Source organism: Micropterus salmoides, unplaced genomic scaffold (assembly GCF_014851395.1).
Source record: "Micropterus salmoides isolate LMB-PRFRI ecotype aquatic unplaced genomic scaffold, ASM1485139v1 Ms_hic_scaffold_10, whole genome shotgun sequence".
In the NCBI taxonomy this organism is placed as follows: domain Eukaryota; kingdom Metazoa; phylum Chordata; class Actinopteri; order Centrarchiformes; family Centrarchidae; genus Micropterus; species Micropterus salmoides.
The window spans coordinates 7,122,849-7,143,283 of record NW_024040041.1 but is presented as its reverse complement, the minus strand read 5'-3'; the positions used below and the strand labels follow the sequence as shown (position 1 = coordinate 7,143,283).

At 40.2% G+C, this 20,435-nt stretch overlaps 1 protein-coding gene across 1 annotated transcript; it reads right to left on the bottom strand.

Annotated features, from left to right (window-relative positions):
- Nucleotides 1-2,564: 2,564 nt before the first annotated feature.
- On the bottom strand, nucleotides 2,565-19,785 carry gng13b (guanine nucleotide binding protein (G protein), gamma 13b). The gene is made up of 3 exons (XM_038693071.1): nucleotides 19,234-19,785; nucleotides 10,120-10,246; nucleotides 2,565-5,929 (listed from the first exon to the last, which is right to left on the bottom strand). The coding sequence occupies exons 2-3, from the start codon at nucleotides 10,215-10,217 to the stop codon at nucleotides 5,824-5,826; spliced, it is 204 nt and encodes a 67-aa protein (XP_038548999.1). The 5' UTR covers nucleotides 10,218-10,246; nucleotides 19,234-19,785; the 3' UTR covers nucleotides 2,565-5,823.
- Nucleotides 19,786-20,435: the final 650 nt, after the last annotated feature.

Genomic DNA, 20,435 nt, shown 5'->3' with positions numbered 1-20,435 from the left:
GTGAGGATTTAGTAGTAAAGGGTGAGGGGGATTGAGTGCATTAGTAAGTGCATGTGTGTGTCAGTGTGTGTCGAAGGGATTGAGGGGAGCTGACCCATAAAAAGCAGGCAGACACACCCTGAGCAAGAGTCAGCTGTCCCACCGTCTCCTCTTCCTGTTATTCAAAATACACCTAACAAACAATTTGACTCTGAATTAACATGCCGGTGTCGAAAACATATGAATATCTGTGCAATGAGTGAAAGCTGAAATGCCATTCTTAGCCACCCAAAGGTGTCTGCATCATTTTATGAACAAGGGGTACTGTGGCTCTGTTTCAAGTTCTGAAGTTCCCCAAACAAATCACATGCCACAGTTTTAAATTTTAATTTAAAACATGAGTTTCAGAAATATTGGAGGATTGGTTGCATTTTGTTCGCCACATCATTCTCCAAAGTTTTCAAGATTTGCCAACACAGTCGCCAAATACATGTCCCTGCATTTGTTTTTACTAGCTAAGACGTCAGATAATGTTGCTTCACTTGACACACAGAGTATGAAGCATTGTAAGGGAGAGGAGGGGGGGAAGGTGAAAGAAGAGAAAAAAATCAAAGAGGATGAAAGATTGTTTGCTGAGTTAGAAAGCATATTTTACAAAATTACTCTTTATTAAAATAGACTCAGTTTGCCAACCAGCTAAATAGAAAAAAAATGCATTGGAAAATAGAACAGAAACAGCAGCACATAAAAATGTTAATAGAGAGACAATAATTAGCATCAGCTAAAAAATACAGTAAGTTATAGTTGAAGAGTGAAAGTTCATTATTAACTGTGGAAACTGCAGTTTGCCAAGTTTGTCAGTGAGATCCAGTTCAAAGCTCCAAAAAAAGCAAGTAAGTGCCCCTTGAGTTAAGTTTTTTTTTTGGTAGTAAAATGTTTTCAGAATATTCACCGTATGGGGGCTTTTATCATAAAGTTCGTTTTTGTGCTCACTTAACACTGGTGAACTCAGTGTTGAAGTCTTGTGAAGTAGGATCATGTAACTTTTGCTAACAATAGCCACTGTGGCCACAAGTCACAAGGACACTATAATGGTACAAATTTATAGCATAGAAAAACACAAGTAGAGAAGAGTCATAACGGCAGCAAACTGACTCAGTAATGGCAGTTATACAACAATATCTATCTAAAGTTAGCAAGTATTAGCTAAAATTAGCCACACTGAGCTATTGGTCATACCTGACCAAGTAAAGCTGTAGCAGCAAAATTCCTGTGTTTATTGAATTGAGCAATTATTGCTTATTAATTTAACTTTATATTTGTAAGAGGGAGAATATGTTTTTTCTTCTTTCACAAGTTGTGTATGGCTCACTGTAAGAGAGTGAGTTATGCAGTATGCTGTAATCCCTAGAAGTTCAGGCGATTTAGTTATGGTTGTACACATTGGTTTATGTTGCTATATAAATTTCCCTCACAGCACACTGTGGATTAATATATGGAGAGAAGCAAGAGGGGTGAGGTGTAGAATAAGAGAAAAGGACGGTGAAGGAGAGGCACGGAGAGGCTGAAAAAAGTGAGAGCCCTCTAATATCGCCTGTTTTCTATTATTCATGAGTTACAAGGAGGAGTGGAGGGGAAGGAAGAGAAGAGATTGTAGCTTTCCATCTTTCCCTTGAGTGTCGCCTTCTATAGGACCAGCTGCCGCCCATGTCTCTACTGCCGATCTTTCAGTCTTTTTTTATTTTCTCTCAGGCCATCATTCATTTTCTCTCTCTCTCTCTTGCAGATTTGAACTTAAAGAGTTTTGCATATATCCCAGAGGCAGAGCTGCTCAGAGCCACAGAACTGCAGTTTCTCTGGCTAAGAAACACATTGAAGGCCAGCAAAAAGGCGGGAGGCAGGAACAGATGCTAAGAATGTGTAGGCTAGTATTCTACTGCCTGAAAAACTCAAACAGCCTATAGCTAGTTGGCTGTAAGTTAGATAACCAGCTGACTTTCCAAGATCGTGACCATGAATGCTAATATGGCCATAAATATGAACATTTGATAATTTAACAAATGTTCCTATTTTACCATTTGTTTAAGAGTGTGTATTTAGCCAGGTTGCTGTTTTCTATGATGGAGAAAACGACCGACCTTAACCAGCCTCCTTTGTAAACTGCAGGGGTCGGGTATTGGATTGATTTTGGGTGGAGTATATTTGTTGTCTGACATCATGTTCATGTTAGACAATTTTTGGTTTGGAGATGGGGTTATAATTTGTTTGTTTTTTATCCTAGCCATTCAGTTGGAAGTATCTGCCCTGCTGGTGTCATTTTCAATCAACAGCCGCGTTACTGTTTTGTTTTTTTTTCACAACAATTAAAGGAAAATGTCAATTAAAGAGTCGCTTTTTCAGTTTTTCAACCTGTAGAGCTGTGTTGATCTCATCCAATCAATGTTGTCATTTTTGTGTCACTGTTTCTGTTTCTGGCTCTGGCACAAGAAGCCATCCCAATTCTCAATGCCAGTTGTCAGTGAGCACCACACCTACAGTATTTCAATAACCAGGCCACTCTTACTGTAGATTTGCAGTTTAAAATATTATTACATTATATTATACACATGTACACACAAAACACCAACCAAGAGAACCAAGTTGTCTAAAAATGTTCTACTTTATTCAATAAGATAAATGTTTTTGTAAAACATTCAATAAAAAATGATCTTTAATTTATTGCTCATTGTCACTTTTACACTTGACTTGATTTGATGCATAATAATTTTTCCAAAGCACTCTCACAAGGAATATGTTGCTAGATATTTAGACAAGATTTTATGCTGTCATTATAATAGTAATAACATACGTACGCACGTTCAGATTATATAAAAACAAACCAAACAATAAAAGTTACAGTTACAGACAAGGGACAGGAAGACTCAGGAATCCTCTCACGTACTTTTGGAGCTAGGCCACTGTGATACTGTAGCGGACGCCATTTGTTGCTTTTCCAGTAGTGTTGTAAGAGCTTGAAAACAGTTGTAAACCTTGAATCCTAAAATCATGTTGGAAGAGGTAATAAACTTAAGCCTAACACTGGAAAAGCTACAAACCTGAAGCTCAGAACATCAGTTTTTGTACAGTGGAAGCCATTTTAACAGTCCCCCTCCATGCATTTATCATGAAATTACAAGGCTATATTTTAAAGCAAAGCTTTAGCATAATTTTCTCAGCTAGTTAACATATATTGTAATTTCCAACACCTAAACTATTTAAATAAAATAAAACGTAATGTCCAATATAAGGAAGGTACATAATGTACATGCGTCTCAGTGAACAATGGGACTTCTAAAATGGCTCGCCATGTTGCATATATTCTTATCGTTGCACTGGACATCCTAAATTCACTGGCCTCACTTCACTTACAGGGATACAATTTTACATTTGCAGTTGTTATTTTGTTCAGCAGATGTATTTTATAAATCTGAAACATGTCCGTGTGATTTTATCGAATCTTTGTCCAGACATGTCGTACAGGAAGTAAGAAGTGCAGTTCTAAGATAGATGGCAGCGTGTTTGATAAACAAATAATTTATTAGCGTGTCATGGACCATGTAAATGTTTAAATTAAGTTTTTAAAAAAGAGCTAAATTAAATATCTGCAGTTACATATATTAGGACCAAAGACAATTAAGCACTGAGTAGCTTTTAGGGAACTTGTTCGTTTTGAAGAAAACCTATATAATAAGACTCATTACAGTACTGAGATGATGTGAGGCTCCCCTGTCCCAAGCCATTTAGAGAATCCCACATCCTTGCCACTCCTCCCTTCATACACATTCTCACTAAGCAGTATGTATGTGTGTGTGTGTGTGTGTGTGTGTTTCAATTCAATTCAATTCAATTTTATTTATATAGCGCCAAATCACAACAATAGTTATCTCACAGCGCTTTTCATAAAAGAGCAGGTCTAGACCATACTCTATGATGTGTGTGTGTGTGTGTGTGTGTGTGTGTGTGTGTGTGTGTGTGTGTGTTGTTGATCTGCTCGGCCTCAGGCCTGTCTGTGTGTGTGACACATCGGCATGTGTGCGCCTCACAATCCACAAGGGAGCCTAAAGTCCAAATTGATGTTCCCCTCTTTGTTATTTCTTTTTCTTTATACATATGCACACATAAACACACAATTACAGCCACATGCACTCACACGGTGGCCAGTTCTGAGGTCAGCTGTGATCATGCCTCATATTTACATTCTTGTTTTAAGGAAACTGTGTACAAGGCAGTAGTAGATGGTGATCTTGCAAGGTGTAGTCTCTTTTTTTTTTGTGGTGGTTTTCTGTTGTTTCTTTTAAGTGGGGGAATGAGGTCGAGGGAGTGCAGACACAGGAAACAAATCTAAGGTGAGAGAAAGGTTTCATCAATAAATAAATAAATAAACCGAGTATATGCATCAATAAGTTAATAAGTTAAAGGTGTCTGTCTGTACATGAGTGGGCACTCCATAGCTTCATTCTTCTGTGACAAAACTTCCTGACGTGATGATACTGAAGCAAGACAACGCTGCGTGCGGCTCTCTTCTTCAGAATGTGTGTGTGATAGGCATGCAAGTTGTGTGAACTTAAAACTATATATGAAAACTGTTGGAGTCACACTGCCGTGCCGTGAAAGCTGAAAGCACGGCTTTTCTTGATTCATGTGTGTTCTTTCTTTCGTGTAATGGCTCCCAACACTGTGTCCGACACGGTTTAGTTCGTTTTAAGCATAGCGACGCCTTTAGAGAATTAATAAGCTTCCACATTACAAATTCTTGGAATTCGTCTTTTTATCTGATCTGTTAACAGTGGCATAGTTTGTTAATTAGGTTTGAAATGTAATGTTTCGAATTTGTAAATGCACCATAAAGATTTATAATGCCTAGCAGTGTAATCATACAATGTATTACAACTGCCCTCATGTTGGATGGGAAATACTTGGAATGCGGATAAAGACACCATTTATACTCTTGGGTGGATCCGATCCAAGAAAGATTGCAAACCAATTTGTGATCTGGCCAATGGAGATGCATATATGTCGCATAATGTACGTAAAATTGAACATAGTCTGGTTTAAGCTAGAAAGCAAATACACATGATCATACATACTACAGTCATGAGTTCTAATCTCCTTTGCATGTACTGTAGGTCTTACGTGTGTTTAAAAGCTGATTTGTGACTTGGGAGAAATGTTAAAACCATAGTCTGTAAGCAAATCATTGGCGTATACGTCTTTTAGGTTTAGGTGATAATTTTGTAAGAGCAAGTGGTTTTACAGAATCTCCATGTGGAGCAAAATTCTCCAAGCAGATCTACAGTCAGTCTGCCAGTGAGAATGTGACTCTACAGTTTATTACAACTCATCAAAACTGGGGGGGGAAACTGCTGAGCTCACAATGAAGAGGAGAGATTGTAGAAGAGGAGAGAAAGCTCGGGACTGGCAGCTGCATAAATAAGTCATCATGTATCCATATAGAGACATGTAATAGAAGTATTGATCATCGTCGTCATGTATCATAGTAATGATGCATTGCTGTGGCAGGAATAAACTTGCAATAAAAGTGTGGCAGTCAGGGAAAAACCCAAAGTTTAGAGTGATAGTGTGCGAGTGTGTGTCTCTGTCAGTGTGTGTTTCTGTGCCTTTGTTGGGGTGTGTTTTCAGGGGAAGTAGGGGGATATCAGCGGTTGTACATTCACGGTGAGAAGTTAGGAGGTGCTGTCCTGACGTGGCCTTCACAGGCCGGGTCAGGTTCAGGGGTCATCTGAAGGTGTGTGTTGCTCGGGGGCGGTAAAAGTTGAAAGGTCATGGCAGGGTAGTTGGTTTCCTCTAGAGAAGGATGCACTTTCCTTTCTCCACCCACGGGTTGTTCTTCATCAGCTCCGGGTTCAGGAAGGGATCCTCTGGGACGCCATCCTCTATCCACTTTACCAAGCTTTGTAGAGAGACAGAGACATTTTTCAAATTCCAGAGGAAGTTTATTACCACAATCTTTTATCCAGTTTTCCTCTTTTCCATATAAGGCAAAGTAGAGAACTTTACAGCAGTTTAAATCACATCCAATAAAGACTGCAAATGGTAATGGCTTTCATAAGCTTTACACAGGAAAGTAGCCATTCACAATATACCAGATGTCAAACGTGAGTATTCTAACTAAAGGTTTAAAAGTTTTTGCTTTTTATTGTGTAATTTCCTTATTCACTTTCATGGTGAAAGTTGGATGAGAAGATCAAAACCACTCTCATTTCTATAGGACAAATATGAAGCTACCACCCAGGTGGTCGCAGTAACTTCCTGTGCCTGTAGTCCTACATATAACCCTCCATGAATGTTGTTTCCACACCAAGACATAACATGTTAATTAGTTAGATCTGGTGGACTGTGTGAACAGAGTCAGGCTGGCTGTTTCTCCCCAATTCCAGTCTTTATGCTAAGATGAGCTAACTAACTTCATAATTACACACATGAGATGTATTGAGCTTCTCATTAAAGTCTCAGCAAGAAAGTGGACAAGTGCAACTTCAACAAGACTTCAACAAGAAATAACACTTTCTCTTACAAATGATTCGTAAGCAAAAATTTGCTTCAATTGCTTCAACACACTTTTTTCTGCAACAGCCTTACTTGATCTAATATGACTATCTGATCTGGTATCTTATGGCTAATGTTAGCAAACATTAACTAACATAGATAACGTAGATAGGTGTTGCTTTCTAACTGATCTGTAACTGAGATAGTTCCCTGTTGATTCACGTGTCCAAATTCAGTTGTATTTTAAATGAGTCAAGCAATGCACTCTTTCTTTCAGTTGAGAGTTTTACACAAGGGTTTCAAAACAATGACCCTGAATACTTTTGTACACTGCATGAAAAACAGCATTACTCAAATGCCTGTCCTCTCTAGCAGTGCTGATGAAGCCTCAGAAGTGTTTCTTCTGAGTTTCCTTGATTGGCACTGCAGGGAGACAAAGAGAGCTCTGTAAAGAACTCAGTGACGGCTAAAGCTTTGCTTAATGCTTCGATGTGCGCTGTGGCTGTAATAATAGCCAACAAGGCAGCATTAGTTAATGAAGTCATATCACTTTTTTATCATTGTGGTGGAATTACTAATGGTGTCATATCCAAATCATCTGCGGGTAGCATGTATTATATTGATGTACAGTTGAATAAACCACTGAATACTACTTTGGAAACAGCAGTTGGTTAAACAATCTTGTTCTGGAGCTTTCAACCTTATCACACAGCGGATGGGTGATGTCTGCTCAGTACTCTGTGATTAATTAACATGTCCGTACGGTAAATATGAATCTACCATGAACAACTAGCCTGAAACAGCTAGCCTGTCTATGTCAAGACGTAACAATATCCATTATGTCTAAAAGTCACTATCAACACAACATACAGTGCCTTGCGAAAGTATTCGGCCCCCTTGAACTTTTCGACCTTTTGCCACATTGCAGGCTTCAAACATAAAGATATAAAACTGTAATTTTGGGACACAAAGTGAAGTGGAACGAAATTTATTGGATATTTCAAACTTTTTTAACAAATAAAAAACTGAAAAATTGGGCGTGCAAAATTATTCAGCCCCTTTACTTTCAGTGCAGCAAACTCTCTCCAGACGTTCAGTGAGGATCTCTGAATGATCCAATGTTGACCTAAATGACTAATGATGATAAATAGAATCCACCTGTGTGAAATCAAGTCTCCGTATAAATGCACCTGATCTGTGATAGTCTCAGAGGTCCGTTTAAAGCGCAGAGAGCATCATGAAGAACAAGGAACACACCAGGCAGGTCCTAGATACTGTTGTGGAGAAGTTTAAAGCCGGATTTGGATACAAGCTTTAAACATCCCAAGGAGCACTCTGCAAGCGATAATATTGAAATGGAAGGAGTATCAGACCACTGTAAATCTACGAAGACCCGGCCGTCCCTCTAAACTTTCAGCTCATACAAGGAGAAGACTGATCAGAGATGCAGCCAAGAGGCCCATGATCACTCTGGATGAACTGCAGAGATCTACAGCTGAGGTGAGAGACTCTGTCCATAGGACAACAATCAGTCGTATACTGCACAAATCTGGCCTTTATGGAAGAGTGGCAAGAAGAAAGCCATTTCTTAAAGAGATCCACAAAAATTCTCGTTTAAAGTTTGCCACAAGCCACCTGGGAGACACACCAAACATGTGGAAGAAGGTGCTCTGGTCAGATGAAACCAAAATCGAACTTTTTGGCAACAATGCAAAGCGTTATGTTTGGCGTAAAGGCAACACAGCTCATCACCCTGAACACACCATCCCCACTGTCAAACATGGTGGTGGCAGCATCATGGTTTGGGCCTGCTTTTCTTCAGCAGGGACAGGGAAGATGGTTAAAATTGATGGGAAGATGGATGGAGCCAAATACAGGACCATTCTGGAAGAAAACCTGATGGAGTCTGCAAAAGACCTGAGACTGGGACGGAGATTTTTCTTCCAACAAGACAATGATCCAAAACATAAAGCAAAATCTACACTGGAATGGTTCACAAATAAACATTTCCAGGTGTTAGAATGGCCAAGTCAAAGTCCAGACCTGAATCCAATCGAGAATCTGTGGAAAGAACTGAAAACTGCTGTTCACAAACGCTCTCCATCCATCCTCACTGAGCTCGAGCTGTTTTGCAAGGAGGAATGGGCAAAAATTTCAGTCTCTCAATGTGCAAAACTGATAGAGACGTACCCCAAGCGACTTACAGCTGTAATCGCAGCAAAAGGTGGCGCTACAAAGTATTAACTTAAGGGGGCTGAATAATTTTGCACGCCCAATTTTTCAGTTTTTTATTTGTTAAAAAAGTTTGAAATATCCAATAAATTTCGTTCCACTTCATGATTGTGTCCCACTTGTTGTTGGTTCTTCACAAAAAATTACAGTTTTATATCTTTATGTTTGAAGCCTGCAATGTGGCAAAAGGTCGAAAAGTTCAAGGGGGCCGAATACTTTCGCAAGGCACTGTATCTTGAGTTTTTCTTGATTTTGGCTGAGCTGTTTCCAGTCTGTTCTCTTTGTGCTGAGCTATGCTAATCGCTGCTGGCTGTAGCTTCATATTTAACGCACAGACATAAGAGGTGTGTGTCCTCTCCTCGTCTCATATTAAGCAAATTTCAAGGACGGCCTTTTTTCACCTACGCAATATTGCGAAAATCAGGAACATCCTGTCTAAAAATGATGCAGAAAAACTAGTCCATGCATTTGTTACTTCTAGGCTGGATTACTGCAATTCTTTATTATCAGGCTGCTCTAAAAAGTCCATTAAGACTCTTCAGCTGATCCAGAATGCTGCAGCACGTGTTCTGACAGGAACCAGGAAAAGAGATCATATTTGTCCTGTTTTAGCTTCTCTGCATTGGTTTCCAGTAAAATCCAGAATAGAATTTAAAATCATTCTTCTCACCTACAAAGCTCTTAATGGTCAGGCACCATCTTATCTTAAAGAGCTCATAGTACCTTACTACCCCACCAGAGCACTGCGCTCCCAGAATGCAGGGTTACTTGTGGTTCCTAGAGTCTCCAAAAGTAGACTAGGAGCCAGAGCGTTCAGATATCAAGCTCCTCTCCTGTGGAACCAGGTTCCAGTTTGTGTTCAGGAGGCAGACACCATCTCCACATTTAAGAGTAGGCTTAAGACTTTCCTCTTTGATAAAGCTTATAGTTAGGGCTGGCTCAGGTGAGTCCTGAACCATCCCTTAGTTATGCTGCTATAGGCCTAGACTGCCGGGGGACTTCCCATGATGCACTGAGCTCCTCTCTCCTCTACTTTCTCTCCCTCTGTATGCAACCTCATCCCATTAATGCATGTTACTAACTCTTTTTTCCCAAAATGTCCAATTACTGCTTTGCTTAAAAATGCTATCTTGTAAATGCAGTAATGAATCTGTTGACTTCAAATCTTCAGTAGCAAATTTGAATGAGCAAATTTTAAATTTTTGCACACTGTGTCTAATTACATTTTTTAATGTTTTTCAGTGTAATGTATTTATCAAAAACAAAGCGATTTTATTTTTGAGCTCACAGCTACTTGTCACAGTTCTTTTGGGGCTTGACCTGTGTGAAGCTGTTTGTGGAGCTATTGAACTAACTACTCACTCAGTCACTGTTTTGGAGGACTTCTCTCGTTTGAAGGCCAGCTGGTACTTGAGGCTCTCCACCTCCTTCTTCATCTGGGGCAGGTCCATCTCATCCATGGCTGCAGCTTGATGTAGGGCCTTTCTACCTGAATACAGCAGGAAGGCCAAAGTTATATTTATACAGTACATAACACTGTTAAATAGTAGGCAGACACACGCAATACACCTGTGCCCTGCAGCAAGAACACCAGGAAGTACATATGATTTGTAACTGCTGCTAAGCGATTCCACCTACAGGAAGGGAGAATAGAGGCTGTTACAAACAAGTGCTGCCAAATCTGGCAGACCCACTTAACACCACAGGATACATTCAGTTGTCTTCTGTTGTGTGCTCAGGGCTTCATGTTTCCACTTTAGGAAAGGTTCCACAGCTTTGATAAATATGCCAAATTTAATTACATTTGCAACCAACATGACAGCAGCACATCAGTTTTCTGCAAATGTTGGTTCATGTCTTATATTTTGTCACCTCTAGTTTGATCATTTTATACCAAGATTCATGACTGCAGATTATTTTTAGTACCTGAAGGGTTTATTCAAGACCAACACTTATTAGTATTCTGGGTGTATACATGTACGTAGATATGTATACAAATAACTGTAGTATATATTGTTTTATTTTATTTTATATGTTACCATATTTTAATTAATTCATGTGTAGCATGAAAGGACTATAAACTTCCTTTAGTCCATGTATTGTATAATTACAAATAAGTTACCTTGTAAAGATTATTTTTTTGCTTCAGTGCCCAAAAAGAAGAAAAAGGACAGCGTGTACTTATGCTGCGTCCCATTTCTTCCCATTTGCCCTTGACCCCCCCCCCCATCCTATTGCGTGTGCCTCTGAAATGCAGTGGTGTCCCAACACAAAACTTCACTCTGTGAGATGAGTGTTTAGGCGTCCCTCTCATCCCCACACCCACTGCATTGTGGGCTATCTGAAGCAGAAAAAGAACAGCACATGTGATCCTCCATTACAGTAATTCCCAACCAGCGGTAGTAGTAGGGGGTAAAAATTGTGGCGTAACTCAACTAGCTGAAACACCAGAACACTATATGTGTGATTGAGAGTATATAAAAGCAAATTAGCAAGTAAGGAGAGGATTGTACCTTAAACAAGGGGAAAAGGTTTGGTGTATAGTGGAACAAATCTTGGTAGAGACAACTGAACATCTAGGTTGGCATGTGGAGCAAGAAAGCAAATTTAGAATTTCACCAAGATGCCACACCCAGGATTTGCACAAACAACCTTAATCATCCTATTTCAAGGAATACTTTTTTAGAGGTTCCAACATGAGCACATTACAGTGTACTGTCATGTGTTGTGTGATGCAAAAGATCCTGTTTGTATGCTTTCCACATAGCAGGCCCTTGTCATTTAATGGCCTCAGTGAGGTAAGGAGGGTAGAACACACTTGCAGCTATCATTTACAGCTGACAGGAAGGGTGTAACAGAGAGGATGTGAGTAAGTACTTTATATATTTTCCGCACCGGTTCTGTTTATGACACCAGTACTTCTTGGATCTTCTTAAGATTGGATTTTCCAGGCAAATCATAAAACCCTAAAACTGTATTATGCTGGTTGGGTGGTTCAGATTTTTTTATACAATCATTACTCCCTCGACACAAGCTGTAGAGATTAATGCATCAGTGATATGCACTTAAACAGGTCATATGCATTTCGCCTAAACTGCAAATTTAATAGGACGAACCATAATTAGCAAGACAAAGTCCATCCTATGGAGACTGAACTGTAGTGCATTTTATAATGTCATAGGTTATTAGCTGTAATTGAAGTTGAAGATTGATTATTGTATGAGAAAATTGTTGAGAGCATGAAATTGTATCATATATCATGTAATTTGTCATCACATTATATATTATTTAGCCATGTATATATGTTGATGAGAGAATAAACGCTGTGTTGCAGTTGCAAATGTTACAGGATTATTTGTGGAAACTAAAATCACGATGTACAGTTATATGATGTTTTCAGCCTTCTAGTACACTTCAGTGTTGGGCGAGAGGGAGAAAGATACACGTAACTGGGTCAAAGTCATTGCTAACTACACTTAACTGCAGTCCTGCACTTCTGTATAAATGCACTGTGGCATTCAGGTTAGCTGTAAAGGATTCACAGAAGATTTTGTCAAAATCCTTTTAGGATGTTAATGCCTTAAATGAATATTTCCACATTTACTTCCACAACGCTTATTCACTTTTTTTGAGTATAAATGAGTGACACAAGAAGATTGATATCACCGCTGTGTACGAGGAGCTAGAGTCCAGATGTGGTTAGCCTAGCTTAAGATAAAGACCGGAGAGATGGCAACCAGCTAGCTTGGCTTTGTCCATAGTGAAATAATACGCCTTGCAGCAAGTCTAAATCTCACAAATACGTTTGTTTAACCCAACACAAATGAGGAAAAAAAATGTTTTATGGTGAATTACTTGCTGAAACTATTCCAAGAGCAGCACAGCTTCCCAACGTCATGTCACCATTTTTTTTTTACTTTGGACCTAGCAAATTTACCTGTTTTCCCCTTATTTTCAGTCTTTATGCTAAGCTAGGCTAAACATGTATTGGTCTTGTATAGCCAGACCTCTCTCAGGTCTGACTGAACCCATTACCATTCTGCTATAGGGGGAAAAAACAATCATCTAGACTCCCCCCTTCAGCTCTGGTAAACCAGGCACAAAACCGCATTATGTGAACTATTCGGCAAGGGCTTGTATGTAGCGATCTTCTCATTTCACTCACAAAAATAAGGTGAATAAAATGTTAAAATATTCCTTTAAAGCACAGTATATTTAGGATTTTACATAACCCAATGAGGCACACACTTGGTTGTGAAGGGTTACAGTGAAAGGAAGGGTGTAATGTATTTTGGGCCATGCAGTTTGTACCTCTGTCTCATGTTAAATTCAGTAAAATGCTTTATCAGTTATTTACAAATAATTCATAATTGGACTTGAATTTGTAACTCAGGATAATACCAAGAAAGCCAAACAGGCCAGTGGTCAACTCTCCACAGCAATATTGTCTCTTCCGCTGCGTCTTTTTCTTTGTCCGTTGCTCTTTCCCTTCCTCTCTCTCTCTCACTGCCCACCCACGCTCTGTGTCCACCATACCCTCTCAACTCCCACTCTTCCCCTCTTCTGTGTGTACTTGTGTTTGGGTACCCTCGAGTGTGTGTGTGTGTGCGTGTGTGCGTGCCTGTGCGTGCCTGTGCGTGCCTGTGTGAGTCATTTGAGGATTCGGGTGAGCCGAGTGCTTGTCTAGTCTGCACATAGAATCGATCTCACTGAGGTGCTTCAACACAGAAACAACAACGATATTTTTAAGGGACATTAAATAATACTTGATATTATGCAATAGTCCTTGATGACAGTTTAGTGAGTGAGGGGGCATTTTGAGGCAGGAAATAGCAGCTCTGAATTCAACACCTACTTCACCGCATGGTCAGGATGCTATTGAAGTACATAGACCGTAACAATCCAATAGACATTTGTTGTATTTCAATTTAAATGGCTCTGAAACGCTCTACTTCTATTTTTAACGCGATGCAGAGTAGTTGGACAAATGGGGAGATACAGTAAACATAAAAATCTAATAATAAAGAAATATACATGCATCTACATAAAATATTTCCCTACAGACGTCACATATTAGAAAGCAATGTTCCATACCGTGAATTCTGTCTGTTATGTGAAAAGTTAAAGATAAAAGATAAAGATTGGAAACAAGCTCTAATCAATCATCTGTCTGAACAGCTAAAAGCCTTAGGCATGCATTGCTAATTGCTGATTTCAACACCAAGCTCCTTTATTTTTGTTTGAAAGTCTTGGTCACATACGACAGCAATTAAGACACAAGAAAAGGTCTTGGTTCATAAAAAGTGAGAGCCATACGAGCATTTAGAAATACAGAGATAAATTTCTAATGACATAGTGAGGTGTGTGTATGTGTGTGACTATGAGGGAAACGCCAGGCGCAATATTAGGCTACATGACAAATGTTGTGTCGTACCAACAGAGAGGCAGAGAGAGGCAGAGAGATGTCCTGGCTGAGATCAGGTTTCAGGGCATCCTCTAAGACAACAGGAGGACTGAATGCTTTCCTCTTTCTAACTATCACTCACCATCTCCTTCATCCCAGTTATCCCATCTCTCCCTCTTTCCCACTTTCACTTCTATTTGTCTACTCAATCTATCTCTTTCCCCACCACCTTTCCTGTCTCCTGTTCTCGCTTCTTCTCTGCCAGTGTCTCTGTTTGTCTACCGCCCTTTTCATTTTTTTTCTAATTCATCTCATTCTCGCCCTTTTTTTCCACACTGTCTCTGCCTCAGTATCTGTCGTGATCTTTCTGAAAGAGGGATGCACCAAGTTTTGGGGTAGACTGAGATAAGAATACAAAGGTGGTGGGTGATGGTACACCGCATACAGCTGCCAGAAAAAACAAAATCAAACTCTCTGAATCAACTACATTGATTTAATATTACGTTACTGCAGCTTTCACCTCAGTCTATTAGCAGGATATCATGTAAGTAGCCATGACATAGCATATTACAGACCTCTTGACAGAGTTCTCATTTTAAAATGAGTCAACTTAAAACATTAAAAAGTCAGCTGGAGGCAGCATTTTCACCCTACTCATGAAGCTAGCTTTAGCTAGCTACAGCGGATAAACTAGCGACATTTGTAGTCGATATAACAAAATCAACTATTGCCAGTTAGAAATGAGAAGCCTGCTTTTGTCTACCTCTGTCTGACCTCCAGGATCAATTATTGTAATTGGAAAATATGCCACCATCATTGTACTTTGCATATAGAGATACGAAGTCATGGTGTCATGTCCAGTAGTTTTGGTAGTATGAGGTTTACTTCACATACGTCAGAGAAATCCCCATCTACAACTTTGGTTGGTAGCTTTTAGAAAATGCAACCTTTGTGATTTTAAAAAAGTTAAACATTGTTGTCAATGTTAGAACAGACAGCTTGACAGGTGTAGCAACAGTAACTGGGGCGGGGTTAGTGAACAATGGCTGCCTGGCTTATGTTCACAGGCAACCTTGAAGGTAAACTGAAGGTTGACATACAAAGCAAAAGACTTTGGCAGTAGAGACCGTATTCACATCCTGCATACCATGTGTGGTTGGATTTAGGCAACAAAAGCACTTTGGGTTAGTGAAAGATGTGGTTTAAGTTAAAGTAAACACACCACGTCTTGTGCCCCTGGACGAAGTCACTGTTGACTTCAGAAGTGAGCCAGGACTGAACCTGATCTTAATCAAGTGCTCAACATAACTATACAATAATTTTATCATGCTTTAGTTGCTTAGAGAGGACATTGAATGAAAATGAATTATAAAATATGTTGCATGCCATGTGAGCTCAGAAGAAGGCTCAAAACATCCATAAGAAGCTGTCCGAAGTCTGAAGAACGTCTTTACGTATGTGCCACCATCTTGGAGCACACAATCCATTTCTCATTGTTCTGTACAAGCATGGTGAAACAGAGGTAATTTTGGTGTCAATGTAAGTTGACTGTCTCCTATAAAATTTGTGTTTGTAACAGAAATTCAGATGTAACATGTGTCTTCAACAAGGACCATAAAACTTGAAATTATTTGACATTATTCATTTTTATAAATAATGATATTTCTATAATCTGTGATTAAACAACTGTAATTACAATACTAGGCTATAAAAGAAGGCTTATGTAGTTATATTAGTTAGTTAGTTAGTTAGTATGAATACATTAAATCAAAGCGACATTTTTGATCATGCTGTCCCTCCTTTTTCTCCTCTAACTCATCTATCTACCTGCCTGTTTTCATTATATTCTCCCCATTCTCTTCTCTCTCCATCATGTACCTTTTCCATTGTCCTGTCTCCTTCTCAAATTACCATTTGCTCAATACCACCCATGAACATATGCTTATCTTCTGCATCTCAGCCACACACACAGCTAATTAAAACCTGAGCAAATGTTAAGCCTTTCCACTCAATATAAACATTTTATTTATAAAAACTGAAATCATGGAAAGAGTACCGTTGTTCTGTGAGGTTTAAATCAAAAGGATTAGTTGAGTCGGGTTTCCCTCACTACAGTATCTCACTTTCTTCCTTTCATTGCTTCCGATATCTGTTTTCCGTCTGTTTCCTGCTGTCTTGCACAGATGCCGCCTCAGTAAGAGCTCCCTGTCCATTTTCACAAATTTCCAACAGTTAATCCTTTACTCCACACATTAGCAATCTCTCTTCTCTGTTCTCTTTGTTGCCCGGCCAGGTTAGTCATGTCCAATTATGGTTGTTACTGAAAAAAAAACTTCCAAAGTAATATAGCACTCATGTTTAAAGGTGCTCATGTAGTTTGTTAAGACACCAATATATCATTGACACATTTATTGTGATTCCTTGATGAAATAATGTAAATAAACCAATCTCATAAGCCCCCGTCTGCTTTCTGTCACATAGACATCATCGGCTTCCTCAAAGGTTCTCTCAGTGTACTGAAGAGAATAAACATGTTAGAAGTCTTCTTTCCACTGGTGTTCCCTCATCAGCCATCAGGAGAAACTAAAAGCTTTGCTTCTTGTTCACACAGGATGCAGTAAGAGGGTTTTATTGGCTGTAGCTTACTGGCTTTCAACTCCCATGTTAATGTGTTTTACAGGGATACACAGTGGAGATGCACTGCGAGCGGTGTTAATAAAAATGTGTAGTGTAGCATTTGATTGGGTGTCTACATATGCTGAATGAGCATATGACGACGCCGAGCAGCAGTGTGTGGTGTTTGGTTGAGGCTCGGGTGTGTATGCAGTGGTTACTGTGGCGGATATTGAGCTGCAAATCTAAACTGGGACACTTTTGCCATCAAGGGGGGTCAGGTGTGCCTCAAGATTGTGCTCAGGTATGGACGAGGAAGAAGAGCACGGTAATTACATTTGCTTTATTAAAAACTATTCTTCTAATGAAACGTCTTCTTCTTCTGCAGCTCCGGCGTGTTTTGTCACAGGTCATAAATAACTCACCAGGCCTCGGAAATTTGTTGTTCAATCATAGTGTGGCTCAACATCTAATTCATCATTTTGTGTGTGTTTTTTTAAAAGTGTGTGGGTGTGTGGTGGCAACTGTGGGGTGGTTGTTTTAGGAGAGGGTATGTAGGTTGCATGGTGATTTGGGTCAAAAGCATCCAGAGATTAACCTCTACCCCCTCTCTCCTCTGCTGTCTTCCCAGTCTCACACAGTCTATATAGTGTCTGTTTGCATGTAAGTGGAGCAGGTGGCAGTTTGAGGTAAGCTGCTACCACTGCTTAATGTGTTGAACCGCTCTGTCTGGCATCTATGATGATGGATGAGATCGCAGCTAGAAGAGAAAACCAAAGGTGGAAGTGACATTTAAAAAAGTGAGTGGTATAGACAAAAAGAAGGAGAGATACAAGGCTAAGAGACAGATGAAGGGAAACAGAGTGGGAGACTATTCTTGCCTCTATAGCTACTGCATTGTAAATAGAGACTAAAAATAGAAAGGAACAGGCAGAGCTCCTCTGACCAACTGAGTGTGGACACTAAGATAGAAAGAAGAGACTCCTTGCTGTTAAACTGAGGGGGAGATGCTGCTGAGGATAATAAATGCCAGATGCTGACAGAATATGTTTGAGCTTTTACAACCAGCTGATCTGCTCTGCAAGTCAATGAGCTCTGAAGCGACTGGGACCAGTCCAGCTGATATCACACCAGCACGGCCCTGCCTAAAGGGGGAAATGTTCAGTCGATCAGATCTGATCAATAGGCTAGAGCTGGACTGGGTGGAGTAAATGTTTTTGTGTTTGTCAGGACACGCTAAGGTCAGTTGTTATATATCTGCCCGACTGTTTCGTTATTGTGAGGAGCCCAATCTTCAGGGCCAGGGGTGGGGCCTGAGGGTCAGAAGGTACTAGGCAGTATGCTCGTTAGTATCATGGATGGATTGCTGAATGGGCCTACCCTTCAATGGCATGTTGGAAAGTCAATCAAATGAGCACAGAGATAGGCAAAAAGACTACAAAGAGATGCAAAACGACACCAAAGAGACAAAAACCAACCACAAAGAGACACAAAACGGCTATAAACAGATGCAAAACGACCACAAAGACACACAAGGTGACCACACAGAGACGCAAAATGACCACAAAGACGCACAAAACGACTTCAAAGACAAAACGACTACAGAGACTCAAAACAACTACAAAGAGGTGTCAATTGACTAAAAGACAGAAGAACCACAAAGAGATGCAAAATGACCAGAAATGAAGCATACATTTAGTGTCTCTTTTACTCTGGGTGTGATGTTTCCTATGCAGGAGGGTTGGGGGGGGGGCTTTTATATGTCTGTGCCAGGGGCCCCTTGTCGCATAACGTCCATGGCTGTAACCTATTTGGACTTGCAAATAGCAGTTTGCATTGATATTATTTAATTTTGGAATATTAAATGTTGTGTACTTGGCATGACTTAATTACACTGAATAAACAGTGTAACTCTTAACAACATACAGTTGTAAATGTGAGTCTTAACACGTTTTTTTAATTTTACAAATAAGACAAGCATCTTCTATTTTTATAACAGGGTCAGGAGAGGCCAGAGAAAGAGGAGAGGGAAATAGAGAAAGAGAGAGCTGAAGGAGGAGGAGGAAGTGCAGAGGGAATATGTAAGTTTTATGTAATTCTTCGTGGGTTCCATATGGCCTTGTATTGAGGTGTGTGTGAGTGTTTGCGTGCGTGCGTGCGTGCGTGTTGGCAGCACAAAGTGTGAAATCGTCCACCCAGATTGTTGCACTTTGTGACATACAAACTAAAAATGACTGTGACATAGGCCTCACCTGCATGCACAGTCTCGATGATTATTTTTGCCTGTAGCGGGCTAAATGACATCTAGGAATTCATTTTTGGGCCAATTTGATGCCCATCGAAATTATTTGTTGCTGCAGAAAGGCCTGGTTTAGATTAGAATATTACAGGAGACCCCACTGTGCACAACAGTGAACTATAATTTTATAATGTGGCCACAGGAGAGTCGCGTCTGTTACCTCACTGATGCGCCGGTGGAGGCTGTTGCTCTTTCCAAGTCTGCCCGGTGCAGTTAAACCGGAGGGAATGCAGAGAAGAAAGCTGGACAGAGGATTTTATTTCCCAGCTAAAAAACAAATAACAGCAGACTTAATGTCCGTGGACTTTGTTTATCACGAGGAGGCGGTGCGCACTGTCAGTATCCACTGGAAAAGATAAAGGGTAAAATCCGCAGTCTCCGGAGTAAAACAGACGATGACGACCAGTCTGAGGCTGTCTGGAGTGCTCGAGGAGTCTCTTCTGATCCGGTAGTCTGCCCGGCACTCCGATTTGTTGTTGCTGCAGAAGCTGCCCGAAAATTAGGAGGGGGGATAGGAAGCGGAGAAGTTAACGAGCTTGGCCGGTGCGCGCTCCGTCGTTCACTGCCCGCTTCTCTGCTGGGATCCTCCTATATGAGCGTCCGTGCGTGTGTGCTCGCGCGCGTTAATGCGTATGTGTGTGTGTGCGTGTGTATGTGAGAGAGAGTGTTCCCTGAGGATGCGTTTAGAGAGTTGCCCAGGCGAGGCGGAGGAGGGTGTGTGTGTGTGTGTGTGGGGTGTTAAGTAGGTACCACACTCAAGGTAGGAAGGACTGCAAACTGTCACTCTCTCTGTGTGCATGTATGTGTGCACGTGTGGACCCTTTTTTGCCCCTATTGCCAGACTCTGGATTTCTGCCCTAATATGGCCACTTTTAGCTCCATCTGCAAAAGGCAGATCTAGGTTCTCACTGACAGAGGGGAAAGCTTATTTGGGTTTGTTTTATTTCACATATGAGAAATACTGCATTTGAGCTGAGAGACCACAGTCATCTTTTTTGACTCTTGGTAGGCCTATGTCATGTCTACAGTTAAATTGCTTATTCTGTGATTATTTTTTCATGTGTAATGGGTTTATTTGTGTGTGTGTGTGTGTGTGTGTGTGTGTTACGTTAATAGAATTTCATATGTTTTACTCTCTCAGTCTGCGTGGTGCATAATCACTTACAATTTCAATAGAAATCTCAATAAACACACATGCACAATGATCCGCACAGCAGCACATTTCAACTGTTCAGGTGTCCTATTGAGAGGGAAAATGCTTGATTCAACAACAACACGCATGGAAGAATGGATGATAGATGTAGTTTGTTAGATTTTACATATTAATAGAGAACTCAGTGGAGAACCAAATTTAACCGGAAA